Here is a 21366-nt window from a genome sequence, read left to right as displayed (position 1 = left end):
AAGCCAAGTTTTCATCTTAAGGGGGCAGGACTATGGCGTATTAAACACCGAGTTGAAAAGAAGTCTCAGGATTTACCCGTAGAATTTACTTTTTATGCGTCAAAATATAATTTATTAGATGTAGCTTTTTCTATGTAAGGCAAAATTGGGATCTGTGCCGAAATTAATCATATGCCCAAAATTATGAAATATGCAAAGAATTCTACAGTTTGGAAAGAAGGAAGTAATAAAATATATCCTACATCGCCTAATCGCACCAGACCGAAATAATTAAAATGTTATATCCTTCAAGAATGCTTACACTAGTATTCCAGAGAAAATACGCGCCAAATAGAGCTAATAAGAGTTAATTCTCTTACTGCAAAGTTATTTCTTTTTTGTTAAGATATTTATTGTTTGTTTTTATCATCGCGGAAGAGACGATCTAGACTAATCTTTTTGTATTTTAATGTGTTCAGGTTAAGTAAACAAATATCACAGTAAAGAAAAGGTAGTTATTTGGTGGTTAGATGGCATATTGAATCACAACTCTCTTCTAAAGCAGCTTCCCCCTTATGTTTACACAATCTTCAACATTTCACAGCAAGAAAGGTCGGGAACAGATAAAACACAGTAGTGCCTTAAATTTAAATTGCCAGGCACTAAATGGCATTGTAGACTATATGGAAAGTTTGCAGCTCAGCGGTTGCTTAATTACTTTTAATTTCTCAAAAGAAATTGTTGTCTAAATTATTTATCTATTGGCGTCAGTTGTAGGTACACTAGAATAATTAAAACTGTCAGGTAGGACCGTTGTATAAGGGTTGATCTTCAAAGTGTGCCCGAAAAAGCGTAACGTTGAAAACACCCAAGTTTGACAATTTTGTTCTCTTTCTCTATAAAAGATAAAATTCCCATATATTCTTTATAATTTAGGGCAAATTCTTCTTTATAGCTGTAACTATAATTTATTTTTTTTATAATTAACATGATAATTGTTTTTTCTATCGTCTGTTAAAAAAGATGTGCATGAATAGTTTAATACCTTTTGTTACAAACAATCTAAGTTAATTGGGTACTACACTTTACTGAACAAATATTTTTTAGTTGAAACAGTCAGCTTAAGGGTCTGTGATTCTAATAAATTCTAAAAAATATTAATGAAAATTTAATACGGTCAAATTACTTAAATGATATTAGAAGTGTAACGGAGGGACTACCTCCTGTGAACTTATAACAACTGCTTATCGATAGTAACAAAACTATCGCGATTGGAAGGTTACAATAAATACAGAGAGTCCCGCCTTTACTCGGTGAAGTGCATTTTACGTTGCAGTGGACTTAACGAATGAGTATAATAACACATTTTAATCCATATTATTAAGCTTTTATTATTGAACAGCTATGTAATATTATTAAACTATTGTTAGCATATTCTTTTCAGAAACATAGTTTTATTTATACACCACCTCAACAGAAGTATTAATGAAATGTTGGGTACTTGCTGATTTGTGTACCTTTTATTGTTTCATTAACTTCCATACTTCAATGCCAACTGTGACAGTTTTATTTCTTAGCTTTTCAAACTGTCAAGTTTTTGTTAAGGAGATCCTATAGTGCGCTTTGAAAACAATAATCTTATACTTAGCTTTTTAAACTAAGTTTTTGTTATGGAGATCCTATAGTGCGCTTTGAAAACAATAATCAGTACCAAGCGATCAAAGACGATAGCGGATAGAAAAACAAGTTTTGAGAAGTATATTCCCTATCTCAAAGAAAAGTTAGGGAAGAAGAGTGTCTCTTATCTGGTGCAAGATTTGTGTACTGCCTAATAGGGTTGCGATTAAAAGCACGGATCTGGAGGTTCTGACTGAATCCTGAACTCCCACGAAATTCTACATCATCACCTGTATACTTAAGATAATGGATAGCTATTGCCTCATGTTGCAGAGGTCTGCTACACATTTGTTTTTATATAGTTATTTATCTATTGTTCTTCCATACTTCAATGCCAACTGTGACAGTTTTATTTCTTAGCGATAATTCGATCTACTTACTGCATTAAAGAAGCCGTTGGTATCACAATTCAAGTAGAGCATTTTCTGTCGTTTAATATATTAGATCTGATAAATAAACGGTAACTAGCTAGCTGTTGTACTTTGACAGCATCCTCTTTATTTTTGTGTAAAACAAAATAAAGTTTCCTTCTGATGAACTGATTAGTGCTATCGTCGCTTCAGATTATAATTTTTAGAATTTTAATCTTTTGTTCAAATACTAGTTCTTTATTGGATTTTTAAATACCTAAAAACCAGAAGCTTGTAGAAAGAAGAATAATTCTTTGGTTAATACAACAATGAAAGTTCGCTGAAAATACCTTTTTTTTTTCCCCCATAACAATAATTTGTACATCTTTGCAGATGCTTCCTCAAAGATCCATTACGTCGTATCCCAGGCCCTCATAAAATCAAATTAAGCAATTCTATAAAAACAAATATACATAAAATTTAAAAACATAAAATCAATAAAGTAATGAACGTAATCTATAACGAAAAAATGAATCTGTAAAAAAAAAGTGGTTGGTCAAACTATTGGATTAAGCTGGCTAAAACATCACGAAACGTCGAGAAAAAATAATGAAATAAAAAATTAAAAAAAGGCCGGAAACAATTTTTTGAATTCAACACCCATTACATAAGTAAAATAGAAGATAAAGAATAAAAAAACAAAAGTTGAAGAATTACCTGAGGGAAGATTTAAAAAAAGAAAAGAGAGACGCTTAGGATGGAGAAGATAAATATTCTAAAGAAATTGTGTACACTTTCATAGCAATTACATGTAATCAACATAATATTCAAGTACGTACCCAGATATTTTTCCAGTCAACAAGAGACTGTAATTGTGGGTTTTTAACGGCCGATCAACCACAGAATTATTGACAACTTAATAAATAGTTTCTTAAAGAAGATAAACACCGATATTATACAGCTTGTCATCAAATATTTAATGTAAGACCTTGTTGGCAAGGTAATCATTAATGAACGATTGATGCGGTTTACTTGCTTTTTTTTTATTGGTTATTTAACGGGTGACCAGTACTGGCCCAACTCCAGTAGCTACTGACCAACTTCAGAACGAGCGAACAAATGGTCTGTAAAACTATACTTTATCACTAGTACTTTTTATTAAAATTCGTGAGTTATTAAATAGTTAACGTTAAATATTAATTCAAAATTGTTAATTTATGTAAAAATAAAAATCTGATCAGGACACATATTTACAGCAGGTGTAAGGGAGTTTTTGTGGTTGATCGTCATAAAGTCGATCATTTAACAAGCGAAGTGTCTGATCTGTTGTCATAGATTCCCCAGATTTCTCAAATCAAATAAAATCTTCCAAGTTATTAGAAAATGATGGGCAAAACTTTTCAAATATTGAAACGCGTTCAGCTAGATGAGCTGTAAAGGAGCTCTGTTGCCAGATATGTCAGATAATAACTTCTCCTTTGTAAAAAAATAAACAACCCAAATAAATTATAATATTCCTTCTAAATTTACTAGAGTACTATTCCAACAAGATTAGGATGCTATTTGAATGATTGTGTCGAGCAACTGCTAGACTCAGGAATTATGGATGCATTAAGCTTTTAATGCATTGCCAATGAACGTAGATTTGGCCAGTAGCACATGTGGAGATGTTGAGCTGAAGAGTTAGTTTGGTTCCTAGTTTTGTATCTTCGGTGTAGCAAAAACTATGCCTTCATATTCATTCCATGATCTCTTCTCTGTCTATAAAGTAAATTCTGGAAGAAGTTCTACTACACCTGGTGGATGCCTCAAAGGAATTTAAAATAAAAGAACAAACTTTTTATCATACGTTTTTAATAAATGACAAAGTAATAATAATACACTGATTTTTGTTACAACGCAGACTAGATTAAAGAGTTAAAACTTTTTTTAATCTTTTCTGTATCAAACCAAAAATTAAACTTTTGACTTCTGTCTTGTTCTCACAGATCTCTAAGGATACTACTCCGGTAAAATTCTGCTACAACTGCCTTACATATGCTGGCTTACTCAACCAAGAAGGAAGACCCTGGTCCATTCTACTCACAGCGTACAATCTGATCATGTTGAACGCAATAGGACTGGGAGCAAGTAATTACAATAATAATATTGCTAATAATAATAGGTGAAGGATTAGTTCAGTGGTTAGCATATTTGATTCCCACACGGAGATCCTGAGTTGGAATCTTGCTGCCCTAAAATTTTGCTTCCTTCAAGCCTCCAATAGAGGAAAATAGGGCGTTCAAATGATAGTTTCGTTCCAAAAAAATCCATTTAGATCTTTTCCTAGGTCTGGAACAGAGAATTGGCCAATATCTTAGAAGATCTCGAACACCATTTAAAAAATAGATCACTGTGTGTAAAACAATAAGTGAGCTGATCCATATTTAATTGTTAAATAATAATTAAGAATCACCTTAAGACCACAAAACTCCAACTAGCCTATTTATGTTCTAGTTAAGATAATTCTCTGGGGGGACGGCAATCTGCAAGAACTAATCCAGGCCATGTCAGCTACCATCATTTACGTACATATAAACGCAAAAGCTATAAAAATACTGTACTGTGAAACAGAGATTCGCAAGCTTTTTGAAAGGTAAGCTACAATTTTTGTTCCTTATAATTTTGGAAAACAAAGTAAAGCACTTATTAAAAATGAATCCATAATGAAAATTAAGGATTGTATTCTGTTTTTAAGTTTAGAACATCAGAGCGTACTTTAAATATTATTTGATTCCAAAGCATTTAATAACTTGATTCTTGGAGCGTTTTTCTCATAGATTATATTTTTTATTTCTTTTGTGGAATGCAATTCAATTCAGTAAAGTAACCTAATTGTACATTCTTTTATTTTGCAGTTTAGAACAATTACGTACAGAACTGCTGGAAGATATTGACAATCAACATCATATAATTGACGCAGAATCATTTCTATTTAAGTTGAACACCGGATACGCCCTATTGATGATGAGTTTCCCAGCTGTGTCACTCGGCATCAACATATTCACTGATTATATCACACAGTCTGAACGACCGCATTTAATCTTCCAAGTAGGGATTAGTGTGGTTCTTATTCCTATAGTTTTGAATTACGTTTTTCTGAATCTGTCACAGATCTCTTATTTCTTTATTTACCTTGAATTCCCAGGTGTGGATACCTTGGAGTATGAAAGAATTCTGGCCATATCTTGGAGGCATGCTCTTTACTACTGTTCTTTCTATTTCAAGTTGCATCTTCTACACTTCCTATATCATATTTTTATTTACTATAACCTTTGAATTGTCCGGATTTATCAAAGTTCTTCAGGCGAAATTGGAAAACAATGGAATCATCGATAGTAACACATATCGACATCACCTTGCAGTAATGCAGTAAGTGCAACTTCCAATCAGATTGTAATCTCCCACATAATTAATACAATACAGAACGGACTTCTTTAAAAACTGCATTCAATTCGTTTATCTAATTTACCTACAAATAATTCTAACATAATTTCTTATATTTGAGGTTTGAATAAAATCGATAAAAATCACTTGATTGGTAATTTATATAGTAGGTAACTAGAAAGGTGACATTGAAGTTAATCCCTGCAACTTCACAACACCTCCACAATCCCGGAGGTGAAGGGAAAACTAGGAGAAAAGAACCGTTTTCCGACTAGGCTCACGTTACAGTGTATCATACGTACATTTAGTGCAACATTGCGAAGGGTACTTTCAGGGTAATCACTTTACTGTAACTGATTTGTTTTGCAAATTTCAGATTGATACAAACCTGTAATGATATCTATTCTGGACAATTGTATTTTGAGACTTTAGTATCATCTTTACAGCCGTGCGGATTTGGGTATACATTAATTAAGGTAAATAGATATTTTGTGTGTTTTTTTTTAATACTATTCATACTTTTTATTTCTTTGTACCCAAAACTCGTAATAGAGTTTTGAGGTTCTCTAAGAACTAAAAAATAGTTTTAATAAAATAGTGTATGCGTGTATATATCTTAAACCGGAAACTTAAAGATAATTGCATCTATTTTGCTGAAATTTCCCGAAAATCGCTGCTGCGATTTATTTCAGAACTTGGCGATATGCATTACGTGCAACTGGTCCCATTACTGTTCTTTCAATAAGTTGTCGAGGAATATTCTTTTTTAAGCCAGTAGTGTGGCAGGATGAGGGTAGGTTTCCCTCATATCGTTATTTCAGGATGATGTATGTCAGGATATAAATGGAAATAAAGCTGAAAGAAACAAAATATTTAAACCGCTTGTTTACAATAATCACATTATTGAGGTTTTAAATTCTTATACATATTTTGGCGTCCAATTTAGTTCTTCCGGAATGTTTGGGCAGACCAGTCAGGTGTTCATTAAAAAACCGGAGTATGCATCCTCTGTTGTTAAAAATATTCTGATTAAGACTAAGTCTGATTCATGGGCTTCTAAGGAGTGACTCTATAAGAGTATAGTAAACGGTTCTCTACTTTACTGAGCTGAAGTCTGGGCTCCCATGTACAGTCGTGATCTTGAAGTAAAAGTAAAGTAAAGCAATCGCCTATTTTTTCAGGCGGGGCTTAACGTCCAACTACCAATTAGGTGTCGTGGACGGAGGCGACTAGCAAACATACTTTACTTTAAATTTCTTTTATTAACCATTAAATAAAATGCAAGGTCTAAAGACCGGGAATCGAACCCAGTACCACAATGCATATTAGCTTTGCAGGTCTCGCCTTTAACCGCTCGGCTACCGTGGCGCCTTCGTGATCTTGATAAAGTCCTAAACAATTGTGTTAAAAATATTTATCATTTACCTCATCTAACTCCCAGTCATTTCATTAGATTGGAAACTGGTCTCCCTCATCCAGAGTCTGAAGTAATGAAAAGAATGGTCTCTTGGTACATTAAAATACAAACTATGACTGACCAGCGGTTACCAAAAATTGTATTTAATTCTTTAGTAATCGATAGTTGCAATTATAATAATGTAAATTATAACTGGTATACCCAATTTAAGAACAAGTTATTGCAACTTGTATTAGTAACAGCAACTTTACTGCCTGCAAAATACCTTCCCCCAACTATCACAATTAATTAGTTAGATTAAAATGGGTTTTGAAACTCGTAGTTTGTAATGTATGACTCAGATCCTCGAGAATAAAAGTAGGTCGTGCAATCGTTCATTCCAGATTTGTTTTCCAGGCGGCTCGACGACAAGATCCAGTGGTATTTGATTTACTTTACAAATCCTTTTTGGCAGTCTCAGCGCCGTTCATAATTTGCTCTTGTGGACAGGAAATTAGTAACCAGGTTATAAGATCAAGTTGAAGTTATTGTTCAGTAGAAGCACAATGAACTTACTTTTTACATTTTCCGATTTTATCTGTCCACAGATGGAAATGCTACACAATAGTTCTTACATGGGACCATGGTATCAGATATCGCCAAAATTTAGAAAGGATCTACTAATCATGAAGATATTGAACACTAAACCTATAACTTTAAGTTACAGGCGATTGGTTACATTCAATAATGCTTGTTTTGCTACGGTAATCATTCATTTCCAACTTTAAACAATACAGATTATTGTGGACTAGAAAGTTTACAACGGGAACTAACGAAGTTAGTTTAGTCTTTGCACATGGAGGAATTAAGAGATTGATAGAATGCGATTAGTTCAGTGATTAGTGCTCTAGAATCCCAAGTTCTCGAAGTTCTTGTCGGTCTGCTCTTAAATTTCTTCTTCCTAGGAGCTGTCCTGTGTGGTATATAACTTTGGAAACACCGAGATCCGTCCAGCACTGAAAAAGACCAGGTGACCTCAGAGATCAGAAAAAAACACGCTAATCACAGAGATTATTTAGTGTGAAAGTAATTAGGTTTAACCCTTGGACCAACCAGACGATGTTTTGAATGTCCGAAATTGGCAAATAATTTATTACCTGTTTTCATGTTATGAGTTATGTTATTTCATGACCTTCCAGTTATTTGATCCCAAAACATAAATAACGTTTTCCCAAACAATGTTTAAAACATTGAAACATTTGAAAAAATAACAATTACTAATCCTTCCTTAGAAGTACATAAATCTTGAATGGGATTGTGCTATTTTTTTAGTAAAAACAAGCCTTTTTCAAGTATTAACTAGTTGAGAAGTTTTCACAGTGAAGTTTCACAGCAAGATATTTCTATTAATTTTCATTTAGGACGAACGTGAAAACTAATGAAACGGTTAGCAAGCTTGCTGGCCATAAAATTCTTCATCATTATGGAATAAAACAATACTTTAATAAACTTTTTTTTCTCATAATATAATTTTAAATTTCAGGTAGCTCAAGGAATATACAGCTATTTGGCTATGATCAATAATTTGGAAGATTCAGAATAATATTGTACTGTCGAGCTAACAATGTAGATTGTATCGAAATAAAGTTATTCTATTCTACAAACTAATTTAAATCAAAATAAGATTTAATGAAATTATAACTCACTTGTTCCCTCGTCTTTAGAATGTAGTGCGCCTCTCTCAAAGGAATTTCTTTCTTCTGAAGGTTGTAAATAAAGTTCCTTCTCCAGTGTTAGGGTGGAAACTTAGAAAAGGACATAAACAGCATTTGGGTAGAGTGGTTTGTTCAGCTAGATGCATCCGGATCGCATCTTCATTTTAAAATGAGCAAAAAGGAGTATAACTGCAGTGAATAACTGCGTTTGAACCAGCGTCATCCAAAAGTAACATATATGTACTTTGCAAAGCAAAATTTTGTTCTTAATTGGGAGGTGGTGGGACTAAGGCTTATTAAACACTGATTCAAAAAGAAGTCTCAGGATGAAGAATTGATTTTTTTAAGCCGTAAAATCTAATTTATTAGATGTACAATAGTACTCTCGTAATGAACCGAAATTGATTGTTTGTCTTCATCATCGCAGAAGAGATGATTGGACATACCTTTTAATTTAATGGGTTCAGGTGAAGTAACTAAATACAATTAAATAAAAATATATTACAGGAAAAAAAAGCCTTTGGTGGCTACTAGACAATAAGGTAAATTCATCCAGCTGTTGGCCCCTTAGATTCTTTCATCCTAGCAGCCTTCTTAGTGATGGGCAATGTTGTCTGTAACGAAAGAGCACTATCTGAATGCCGGAATTGCACTGAAACAGTAGGTTTGATATTAATAGGAATTTGGCTGTTACTTGCTTTAAAAAGCGCTTATTTGCGAAGGTCAAGAACATTACAGGACGATAAGATAATTTAATGTTAGAGTGGGGGAAATTGATGTTATATTGAAATTAAATTAATGTTGGGGAAACTGTTCTCGACTGTTAAAAGGAAATTCCTCAGCATATGAATGACCAAAATACTAAGTGAGGCGGTGTAACTTTCCACATATATTTCTTTTCGTCTAAGGCTACAGCGTGAACCAGGAAGAGTTTGGTAAAAGTAACCTTCACGAAACTAAGATAAGGTTTCTTAAAAAAAGTTATGAGTAATATGAGGGTGGACAGTTTCAGAGTTTTACTTAAACGAATGAATTACACTCTCTGCAACTGGGAGAGTAACTGACCCCATGAAAGAGAGTCTAGGATTTTCAAAACTATTCGATATATTTCATTTTGCAACTATTATCGCTTCAGATTTTTGAGGTTTCCACCTAAATATGATGAACGGAAGTGTAACTTTATAGTTTTTTTTAAAAAAGTATTTCCGTGAGTAAGTACAAATGATGATTTTTTTTAAGTGCCTTAACAGACATTCCACGTTCAAAAAAGCATCAACTGCTTCATTTGTGACTTACGTTTCCTATAACCTTGAAAATGAAAGTGGACCAGCCACTTGTAGTGATTCTTGGCGTCCTTGCGGGTAACCCACCCAGTATAAATCGATACTTATACAGCACACACGAGGGCTGTAACTACAGCGTGCCCGCAGACAAACCCGACTTCATAGCACCACCCTCAGTCACCAGTTATACGTACATTCAACAGGCGCTAACACCTGTTACTCTAGGGAGCCATACTTTTAGGTTGTCTAATAGCCACTCCCTTTATAATCTACAATATTCTTTTCTATTCATCCTTGCAGTGCTTTCCACATGCTCTCGCTGTATTTAATTGTTAATATAAGTAGCGAGTTGGACTGCTGATAAATCTCTAAAGTGGAAGATGGGGTTGATTTTAGGATTACTGTCTCTTAAGTGGGATCTATTCAAAAGGGGCTCAAACAGGACCAATATCAGTTTTTTTTTTTATCGCAGTTTTTTTTAAGATAAATAGGTGAACTGTGGATGTATTCTATACAGGAAACCTGTTAGAGAAGCTGAGTGAATAATAAAAGTAAATTAGCAGGATATAACTTTGCTATAATAGGAAAAGGACAAGAAGGTCTAAAGTAAAGGACACAAAAAGCATGATGACGTTAAAGGAAATGGATGAAGATGAAGGGTATGGGCAATGGCAAATACAATGTCCAATCTGTTCATTAGAGAAGCTCTAGTTGCACAGAGAAATTTTATAAAGGGAATTTTACTCTTCCACTAAAGAAGATATCCTAACTTACAGATCCAAAATATAGATAACCTGAGTGTTATCTCTAAGATGAAAATTGAGAAGGACAGGTTGATCACATGAACAATGTATAGGAAAGTAAACTTCTTATCAAACAGGTAACGTCACTGCCATTAACCCTTGCAGCGCTTTGGTTTGTATCCTTTGTTTCTTAGTTATAAGATCACCATAAAAGATGGTTTCACCTCCCTTCATTGGTGATACAGAAAGCAAATTGGTTTAACAATAGACAAACACCAGTGTTGTTTGACCATTCAATCATCAGTAATAATCATCATATGTATATGGACTCCTTCTTCTGTAAAGTACCATGCTTGTACTACCACATTTCAATAAAGAAGAAAAGAATTTCCTTGATACTCTGACCGCAACTCTCATCGCCTCAGCAAAATACCCATCAGCAAATCGGTTCTTATTGACAGATTCTTAATGAGTTCACTCAGCCATTTGCCATGATGATGTAATGTTTGATCATGATATTACACGAACATCTGGTATGGAAATTGAAGTGGATTTCCTAGCCTTTCTTTGGAAATCCTGCAGTGGGTACTTAAATTAAGTTGTTGCCAATCAACATAGAAAACGGATGAGTTTGGGCAGAAAAGTGAAGTTAACTATTAGGAACTACCGGAACCACTATCATGGTCGAATTTTCAACTTTATTGTGGATGTGTAGGCGGAAGGACAATCGGAAAGAAGAAATGTAGGAGGAGCTCTTTCCGATGGAGACGAGAATGCCATTGCTATGGAAATCCCTCATTGAAGTGAGTGACTAAATAAACTTATACATTACAAGAACATCACGGATTTAACAGGATTCATCCAAATACATAAATAAATTAAAAAAAAAAAAAAAATTAATACATAATAAAGCATTGAAACAAAATATAAAGAAAAAATAGTGACATTCAATATCTAGAAAAGTTCAAAGAGAACTAATATCATAAACTATTACTAGAAAAACATAGCAATATTACAGATAAGGAAATTACGAACAATTTCATAGCAATTACATGTAATCAACATAATATCCAAGTACGTACCCAGGTATTTCTCCAGTCAACAAGAGGCTGTAATTGTGGGTTTTTAGCGGCCGATCAACCACAGAATTATTGACAACTTAATAAATAGTTTCTTAAAGAAGATAAACACTGATATTATACAGCTTGTCATCAAATATTTAATGAAAGACCTTGTTGGCAAGGTAATCATTAATGAACGATTGATGCGGTTTACTTGCTGCTTTTTTTTATTGGTTATTTAACGGGTGACCAGTACTGGCCCAACTCCAGTAGCTACTGACCAACTTCAGAACGAGCGAACAAATGGTCTGTAAAACTATACTTTATCACTAGTATTTTTTAAAATTCGTGCGTTATTAAATATGTTAAAAGTTAAGTTTAATTCATGATTGTTAATTTATGTTAGAATAAAAATCTGATCAGGGCACATCTTACTAAAATTATAAAAAACAAAATTATAGCAGGAGTAAAGGATCTTATTTTCGTAGTTCACAGTCAAAAAGTCGCTTCTTTAACAGGCGAAGTGTCTGATCTGTTGTCATAAATTAATTAAATATTAATCAGATATTTAAGAATTAATAAAAAATTTATCATTTTAAACGAATAAAGTGTAAATATAATTCCCAATCCAAATCTGGTATTAAGTCCAGACCAATTAAACAATAAAATTGGCAACTAGCGTTCAAACAAACAATCACTGTAGCACAGATCGAAATTTGATGGTACATTTTGAAAGTTAATCAAGCACATTGAACTTCAAAGTTTCCCGGTTTCGTTCATCTAGGATTGGTTGCAATCTCACTGTGAACCTAAACAACCTTGCATTCAGCTGTAGACCAGTGTTAACAACACAATTCAAAATTTAGATTTTCGCTGATATTTTAGCTTATTAGGTTTCCTCATAAATAGTTAGTTTTGTGTAATAACATAGTTTATCGGGTTATCCCGATTATTAACATTATTGTTGTGATGATAGTAAAATATTCAATTGAATGATTTTTTCGGGGTGTTGAGAAACCGAGCAACCTGGTTCTGAAGGTTCTCAAATCCGACACTTTTCTCTACATCAAACCAAAACACTGAACTTTTACTTTTGTTCTGTTAGATCTCTAAGGATATTACTCCAGTAAGGATCTGCTGCAACTGTCTTAAATATGCTGGCCTATTCAGCCAAGAAGGAAGACCATGGTCCATTCTACTTTCGGCTTATCATCTGATCATGTTGAACGCAGTAGGACTAGGAGCAAGTAATTAGAATTATATAAATAAAAAATATTAATGGGTAAGAGCTAAGTGGTTAGCGTATTGATTTTCAAAAGAAGATCCTAAGTCGGAATCTAGTTGCTGGCCCTCAGATTTTCTCTTCCTAGGAGCTTCTTACTGGTCAAACTGTCCGGTGATGGACAGTGTTGTCTGTAACGAGAGAACACTGTTCGGAAACCGGTAGTGCACTAAAAAAAAAAAAAGCTTTGGGCGCCTTAATCTTTACTTGATGTCACGCCTTAAAAAAAAGATTTTTTAAATAATTAATTTTAAACTTAGGGCATACATGGCTCTCTATAAAGAATAATGATGCAATTTTTAAATTTGAAGATAAACAGAAATACTCCTGCACGTTACTGCTCTACAAGATATTTCCTCTACGACATCGAGTAACATAAGACTATAAATAAATTTGAGTTACAACTGGTAATTCACTGACGAGGCAACTTAGACAAGTTCAGACAACTGCTCATGAATGACTAAAAACACACAAACATATACACAATCCAGACATTCCCGAGCTAAAGTTAATAAAATTGCTACAACAGATTGTCCAAGGCTTAAGCAATAAGCTGGCACTCTTAGAAACTATACCAAAACAACAGAACTATGATATTCTATGTTTGTCTGAACACTGGCTAAAGACAAGTCAAAAAGGTTTATATATTCGCAATGGATATTGTCTGGCATCTGTATTTTTGTCGTAAACGGGCTATCCATGGAGGAGTGGCAATATTTTTTAAATATAGTTTAGACTTTAAAGTTTAAAAGAAAGTTAACTGTTTAGCAATAGAATCAGTTTGTGAAGTTACCGCTAGAGAGTGTAGAAAATTATGACTGTGATATATTTATTGATAGAATAGATAAACTATTTAATTATAAAAGTAATTTTAAGAAAAAGGCTGTGATATTAGGTGATTTCAACATTCAGTTTTTAACTGGTAATAAGTTGTTGTCTGATTTTAGAAATAAATAGTTATGGATTTGTTATAACAACTACTGAAAACACTCGGCTTAATTCTTATTTAGATAATATAATAATAAATTTCAGTTTGAAATGGGGTAGTATAAGTGATCATCTCGTATAATATATTAGCATAGCTGAAACAATTAAAAAAACAGAAAAATATTAGATGGGTTAGATTAATAAAGAGGAACATTTTAATGTATTTACTTTCCTAATGAACCAGATTAACTGGGATTTGATATTAAGTACAGGTGATGCAAAGGAAGATTTTAACATTTTTTTGTCTACGTTAATTAACTGCTACAATCATAGCTTTCCGAGAGTTAAGAGCTACCAGAGAAAAAAAAAAACATTTGAGAAAGTCTGGTACATTGATGAATTAAAGAGACAGCGGGATGGACTAGTTCTGATGTCTGAATTATGAAAATCTGTGAACTCTAGCGAACACTCTAACAGGTACAAATTAAATTAAACAAATCATACAGGCAAAATCTATACAACGCTAAAAAAAAAAATTAACAATGGGGATTTCCTAAAGAAGTCGGGGAACAATAACAAAGCGGCATGGAAGTTGAAGAGGCTTTGCGATAGCTTTATTTCTATTAGTGAAGAAAAGTTTAATACTCCCTGTGGACCAGCTACAAGTCTCTTCTTTAGTGCAGGTTAACAGCTCTCCTAATGTTGTATCACATATGTATGTATCTGGCGCTCACAAGTGCATTTTAAATTATGTGAAGTCGGTGAAAATGCAGTCTTGGATGTGGTGAAGGGAATGAAAGGAAAGAAGAGCGAAGATCACTTTGGCTTATTTAATTTCTTTATTAAGAATTCTGTACATTCTTATATATCACCACTCACTAATCTTAAAACCGTTTCATTACAGAAGGTTGTTTTCCTGCAGAATTGAAAATAGCAAAAGTGATTCCTGTTCATAAAAAAAGAAACTTAGACGAACCCAACAATTATCGTCCAATAGCTTTGGTTCCCGTATTATCAAAAATAGTAGAAAAAATATTGGCCGGTCAGCTGTTACATCACCTAGAAAAGAATAATTTGATTATTGAAACTCCGTTTGGTTACAGAGAAGGTTATGGTGCTGTTGTTGCAGTCAGTAAACTTGTAGAAGAAATAATGCAGGCTTATGAAAATAAAGAAAAATGTATAGTCAGTTTTTGCAATCAGAGTAAAGCCTTCGATATGGTGTCCCATGAAATTTTGCTATCGAAATTAGAAAAATATGGAATCAAAGGAACTGCATTGAACTTTTTCCGGGAATACGTGGCTTCTAGAAAACAGTACGTACATTTTAATCATGAATAATCTGTGATAAGAGAAATTAAGCGAGGTGTACCGCAAGGATCTGTGTTGGGACCATTGTTATTTTTAATTTATATTAATGACATGGGAATAGTACTTCCCAACAGAAATATTCTGTATGCAGACGATACAACACTTATCGCGAAAGGGACGCACCTTACCACGGGAACAGAGGACGCACATAAAAATATTTTATGTTTGAAAGAGTGGTTGAGGGAAAATAAGCTGAAGTTAAATGAAGATAAGTCAAAGAATGTAACATTCAGCATCTGCAAAGAAGGAGGGCATGGTGACACGGCACAGTTTCTATGACTTACATTGGCCAGTCAGCTCTCTTGGCAAAGCCATATTGAAAGTTTACCTATTGAGAAAATTCAGAAATGAAGTTCCTTTGGAAGTGCTAAGATTAGCATTTTTCGCACTATTCCACTGAAGGATGAGCTATGGGATAGATTTATGGATTTTATTGTAAGGTTCAGTGTAAGTTCAGATCGTAAATTATATCAGTCATTTAAAAATTTCGTTTACTTTTGTATTACGAAGATTCGAAATATTTTGACTTGCCATTTTGTATTTGTTCAAGCAATAAATAAATAAATAAAATAATAAAATTCTAGCCATTCATACTCACAAGACTGACAATCTCTTCCTCACACACTGCAATGTGCAAGCCTATTCAACCCCTAGAAGAGTGAAACTAAGACTATCAACATCTTTGAATATCTCTGTCTCTGTTTAAATAATAAATTACTATGTGAAAAAGCTCTTAGAGAGGCTGGCTCATATTTCCTTGGTAAATAATACATAATATCTTTAAAAATCCAACTCGCCTATTTATGTTCTAGTTAAGGTAATCCTCTGGGGGGACGGCAATCTGCAAGAACTTATCCAGGCCATGTCAGCTACCGTCATTTATGTGCATACCAACGCAAAAGCTATAAACTTCCTTTCCTATGAAGCAGAGATTCGCAAACTGTTTGAAAGGTAAGCTGATACCTTCCTCGTCTAAAAAACTTTGACAAATTAAAATGAATTCTTATGAACGGCATTTCTGTTCTGTATTTAGGCCTAGATGTGAGCCCAATGCGCTCTTCGTCTACCATATTTGTAGATTGATAACTAGGCCTCAAGATTTCAAATTTTAACACAATCTTTATTTATAATTTAATTCCCTTTATTGTCAGAATCAGTTTCCATTTCACATTATAATTTAAGTTTTTCATAGGTTCTTGGAGCGTTTTTCTCAAAAATTTAATGCATTATATTATTTAGCAACAAAATATTTTAAAGAAGAACAACTAGCTTAATTATATATAGTATATTTTTTATTTTGCAGTTTAGAACAATTACGCACAGAACTGCTGGAAGATATTGACAATCAACATCATATAATTGACGCAGAATCATTTCTATTCAAGTTGAACACCGGATACGCCCTGTTGATGATGAGTTTCCCAGCTGTGTCACTCGGCATCAACATATTCACTGATTATATCACACAGTCTGAACGACCGCATTTAATCTTCCAAGTAGGGATTATTGTGGTTTTATTCTAATAGTTTTGAATTACTTTTTTCTGATGAACCTTTCTCAAATTTCTTATTTCTTTATTTACCTTTAATGTCCAGGTGTGGATACCTTGGAATATGAAAGAATTCTGGCCATATCTTGGAGGCATGCTCTTCACTACAGTTCTATCAATTACTATTTGCGTATTCTACACTTCCTACATCATATTTCTATTCACTATAACCTTTGAATTGTCAGGATTTATCAAAGTACTACAGGCGAAATTGGAAACCAATGGAATCATCGATAGTAACACATATCGACATCACCTTGCAATAATGCAGTAAGTGCAATTTCCAGTCAGATAGTTGTCTCCAGTACGTCTAACTTAATTGAAGCATTTGCTAACTATTCAGCACAACGAACTCCTATAAAAACTGGATTCAATTTGGCCACAGCTTTTATGCGTCCATGAAATCCGTCCTCATTTCTACAAAACATTTTCTACATAAATGACACTCCTACGACCCACTTAAAAGTGAATATCTTATACATAACAAGCATGTCGGGTTAGCAGGCAACGTGTTGGATAAGATGGACTCTCTACTTTAAGCATGATACCAAGCCTGCGATTGCCTTTGAGTATTTTTATTGGTGACAGAAAATTAAGGACTTAACATGGAAGACTTTGTAGAGTATAGCTGGGGATGTTCGATAAAAAGTCGTTAATATTTCCAAATATTTGTCTCAGACTAAAAGAACGTGCTAAAATGTAGAGTAACTTGAATAGAAGATTAAAGTCTGTGGCGGTATCGGTTTTCCAAGTATTATAGCCAGAACGGGCTTTCCATGCCATGGAGTAATCGTAGCCGATAATCAATCGTCAGGGCGCTTAATAGGCAAACTAGCGATTCCAACTAGTTTGAAACATAATAGGTACTTAGTCCAGTTCAGGTCAAGAGCGTGGTCAGTTATGGCGAGGACCGCTAGGAGCTGGTCGTTTGTCTTGACCAGAAAATAGGATACTCTGATTGCATTCAGATAGTATGGACCAAGCATGTTGCACGTTGGCCATAACTAACTAGCCCTCCAACTCAAAACCACCTCGGGGCGTAAGTGTCAGGGGGGTCCCTTTCAGGCAAAGAGCTCTTCATCTTCGAGCAGCCCCGATTACATTTTCTTAGCCCTAACAGATCCATGGAAATAAGGGCGGAAGCTCGAGAGTGTAGAATGTTGCCGTTCCCCTTCTAGCGGTTCTTTATTAGAGTTACGTATTTTTAGTAAATTGAAGATTCCTTTATTTCCTGTACATTCAATAAACAATAAATCATGTTTTCTCTTTGTAAATTTCAGATTGTTACAGACTTGTAATGAAATCCATTCTGGACAATTGTATTTTGAGATTTTAGTGTCATCTTTACAGCCGTGCGGATTCGGGTATACATTAATTAAGGTAAATAGATATTTTGTGTGTTTTTTTTTAATACTATTCATACTTTTTATTTCTTTGTACCCAAAACTCGTAATAGAGTTTTGAGGTTCTCTAAGAACTAAAAAATAGTTTTAATAAAATAGTGTATGCGTGTATATATCTTAAACCGGAAACTTAAAGATAATTGCATCTATTTTGCTGAAATTTCCCGAAAAAGGTAAATCAGCTATTTTGTTGCAATTTTTGTTTTTACCCATCCCAAAGTTTCATCTGAAAGAGTGTTTTGAAGTTCTCTAAAAACGAAAAAAGTTATTTTTTTTTCTCAAATTCATGGGTGTGTGCTTGGTCAGCAATCTCAGTAACCAAAAACCGTATAAATGTTCAATTTTTTATGTTTGCTGCAATTGGGGGACGCGACATTAACTTGTTATTCTTATCAGTAACCTGATTTTCTGAAAAATTGCGCCAACAATTTTCTTTAAACTAATTATACTAATCGCACACTTGTATATCTATATCTTCAATCGTTTTTCATGGAAAATTCCAATAAGGGATGGTTGACCTTCACACTAACGTGCTAATTCAGTATAACTGTAAAACTACAATTATGGAAGTTAAAGTATTTAGTCCAAATTGTGAGGTTGCAGAAAATTTCAACGTGAAGAACAACGTTGCTTATCTGTTTTATCTATTTATTCATTATTGGGATTTACTGGAAAATTAATACCACAGTTTCCTTCAAAATCCCTAAACACATTACATCTGGATTTAAAACCTCTATTCCAACAATTTTTCGGAGGGAAATATTAGTTTTAAGCCAGTTTCTAGGACGGGATTAGGGTAGTATTCCTTCTGAAGTGTAATTTCAGTGTAATGTATAGTTCACAAAAAAATTGATAATGAAATTTGTTTTGGGATTTAGAAGTGACTTCAAATTTTATGGCTATGCGAGTGTTCATTCCAGATTTGATTTCCAGGCGGCTCGACGACAAGATCCAGTGGTGTTTGATTTACTTTACAAATCCTTTCTGGCAGTCTCAGCTCCGTTCATAATTTGCTCTTGTGGACAGGAAATTAATAACCAGGTTATAAGATCAGAAACACAATGAACTTACTTCCTATTATTTTCTGATTTTATAAGAAATCTAAATTTTACTGACTGTTCACAGATGGAAATGCTACACAATAGTTCATACAGGGGACCATGGTATGAGAAATCGCCGAAATTGAGAAAAGATCTATTAACTGTGAAGATATTGAACATTAAACCAATAACTTTAAGTTATAGGCGATTGGTTACATTCAATAATGCTTGTTTTGCTACGGTAATCATTCTTTTTTGCTAACATTGTTTTCGAACTCTAAACAAAACAGAATATTGTAAACTACAGGCTTAACAACAGAAGGAATTGGTCCAGCCACTTCTTTATTAGCCATGTTGGCTTCCTTGCAGGTGTCCTAGCCCAACAACACGCAAAACCCTTAGAAAGAGGATTTTGAGACTGATAGAAAACATTTAGTTTAGTGAACATTGTACACGACTCCCTTTCGGAGATCCTAGGTGCGAGTCCGCTTGCTCTAAATATTTTTTTCTTTCTAGTATGGCTGCCCGGATGTTCTCCTAATGCCCCAAGCGTACATCTACTATCACACAAACACTCCAGACGAGATTATTTACTACTAAAGTATTTGTGTTTTACCCTTCGACCAACCAGACGGTGTTCTGAATGTCCTAACCTTTCTTTATCAAATATTTACTGCTTTCATTTTGAGAGTTATTTCATGACTCTCCAGTTATTTGTTTTTAAAAGATTTACAATGTTAAAAAAGTTGAAAAATATAACAGTTACAAATACTTCTTTAGAAGCACTTAAGATCTTGGGTGGTGTTGTGCTAATAATCAAAAATGTAAAAGCAACGCCATCTTACGAAATGTTAAATTCATGAAAAGACTTCATAATTAGTGATTTTTTTCAGTAAGTTATTTTAATAAATCTTAAAACTCATTTCGTTTAGTTGAAAACCAACGAAACTTGTTGCAAGCTGACACATGGTTTATTTTTCAGCATTTTGATTAAAATAACGCTTTCCCAAACACACATAATGTTTACCCAAACTCAATTTTTACAACATTAAAACATTTGAAAAAAATAACAATTACTAATTCTTCTTTAGAAGTACTTAAATCTTTTGTGGGATTAAGCTAATACTCTTTGGTAAAAACAAGCCTTTTCTAAGTATTAACTAGTTGACAAGTTTTCACAATTAGTGAAGTTTCACAGCTAGTTATTTCTATCAATCTTCATTTAGGGCGAACGTGAAAACTAATGAAACGGTTTGCAAGCTTGCTGGCCATAAAATTCTTCATCATTATGGAATAAAATAACACTTTAATCAACTTTTTTTTCTCATAAGATAATTTTAAATTTCAGGTAGCTCAAGGAATATACAGCTATTTGGCCATGATCAACAATTTGGAAAATTCAGAATAATATTGTACTGCCGAACAAAAAATGTAGAATGTATTGAAATAAAGTTTATTCTATTTTACAAATTTAAATCAAAATAAGATTAAATAAATCATAACCTTCTGGATCCTTGACTTTCGTTCCTTCTCCACTGTTACAAAAGCAAACTTAGACATTGATATAAACACTAGTGATGGGCAGAACGAGTCCGTCTTTGGACTCGTTGGATTTGAATCAGTTCCAGGGTTGGAATCGATTCCAACAACTCGTTCACCGATTCCGGTCTCTGTACTTACCCTATGCATTAGTAAAAATGTCACGCAATTCATTAAAAAATATCATTAAATGTTAGCTTTCCCAGTTAATAACAAAACTATATTTCTTTAACACACATTGAGTACTATCCCTAATTTCCAATTGCACTGATAAATATAAAATTAACAACGTGACACAAAAATTAACATAAAAATAGACTAGTCAATTATAAAAATTAAAGCAATGATGTTTAGTCATTATCTAGCTTGACCACTGGAAGACTGGAGTTAACGTGCTTCAAGAGGATCCAAGGTAGAGAAACGGAAATGGGTAGGAAATTATTCCCATAAAAAAAATTCTAACCCTTCAAGCAAAATGATAATTACTCATAAATAAAGAAATATTTATTTACTAGGACTTGTATATCAAGCTTTAAAAATATTATCTTATTATCTTACGAAAAGAAAAAGCTGTGTGCTTAATCTTTAACATAGCGCTGGACACTCTTATTCTTATCTTCATTGG

The 21366-nt window shown here is 33.6% G+C and overlaps 2 protein-coding genes and 1 long non-coding RNA gene across 9 annotated transcripts; 2 read left to right on the top strand and 1 right to left on the bottom strand.

The window, feature by feature from the left end:
* Positions 1 to 1176: 1176 nt before the first annotated feature.
* On the top strand, positions 1177 to 8496 carry LOC141457738 (uncharacterized). Of its 4 annotated transcripts, none has more exons than XM_074134967.1 (9): positions 1177 to 1331; positions 3995 to 4136; positions 4503 to 4641; positions 4904 to 5096; positions 5194 to 5417; positions 5809 to 5908; positions 7246 to 7353; positions 7437 to 7592; positions 8372 to 8496. In XM_074134967.1, the coding sequence occupies exons 2-9, from the start codon at positions 4109 to 4111 to the stop codon at positions 8429 to 8431; spliced, it is 1008 nt and encodes a 335-aa protein (XP_073991068.1). In that variant the 5' UTR covers positions 1177 to 1331; positions 3995 to 4108; the 3' UTR covers positions 8432 to 8496. The 4 variants fall into 4 exon arrangements, with proteins under 4 accessions (XP_073991068.1, XP_073991069.1, XP_073991067.1 ...); XM_074134968.1 differs by lacking the exon at positions 1177 to 1331 and adding an exon at positions 1338 to 1931; XM_074134966.1 differs by lacking the exon at positions 1177 to 1331 and adding an exon at positions 2392 to 3128.
* On the bottom strand, positions 4910 to 12755 carry LOC141457740 (uncharacterized). Of its 2 annotated transcripts, none has more exons than XR_012460509.1 (3): positions 11652 to 12755; positions 8535 to 9195; positions 4910 to 7844 (listed from the first exon to the last, which is right to left on the bottom strand). It is a non-coding gene; the product is annotated as an uncharacterized lncRNA (long non-coding RNA). The 2 variants fall into 2 exon arrangements; XR_012460510.1 differs by having other exon boundaries at positions 8535 to 9157.
* LOC141457739 (odorant receptor 94a-like) lies at positions 11886 to 20637 on the top strand. 3 transcript variants are annotated; one of them, XM_074134970.1, is made up of 9 exons: positions 11886 to 11936; positions 12736 to 12877; positions 16023 to 16161; positions 16514 to 16706; positions 16806 to 17029; positions 18040 to 18139; positions 19096 to 19203; positions 19288 to 19443; positions 20551 to 20637. In XM_074134970.1, the coding sequence occupies exons 1-9, from the start codon at positions 11934 to 11936 to the stop codon at positions 20608 to 20610; spliced, it is 1125 nt and encodes a 374-aa protein (XP_073991071.1). In that variant the 5' UTR covers positions 11886 to 11933; the 3' UTR covers positions 20611 to 20637. The 3 variants fall into 3 exon arrangements, with proteins under 3 accessions (XP_073991071.1, XP_073991073.1, XP_073991074.1); XM_074134972.1 differs by lacking the exons at positions 11886 to 11936; positions 12736 to 12877 and adding an exon at positions 14894 to 15155; XM_074134973.1 differs by lacking the exons at positions 11886 to 11936; positions 12736 to 12877 and adding an exon at positions 15174 to 15657.
* Positions 20638 to 21366: the final 729 nt, after the last annotated feature.

The sequence above is a fragment of the Rhodnius prolixus genome, unplaced genomic scaffold (genome assembly GCF_049639745.1).
Source record: "Rhodnius prolixus isolate KJV_2025 unplaced genomic scaffold, Rpr scaffold_5, whole genome shotgun sequence".
NCBI lineage: Eukaryota > Metazoa > Arthropoda > Insecta > Hemiptera > Reduviidae > Rhodnius > Rhodnius prolixus.
This window is presented reverse-complemented; position numbering and strand designations above follow the sequence as displayed.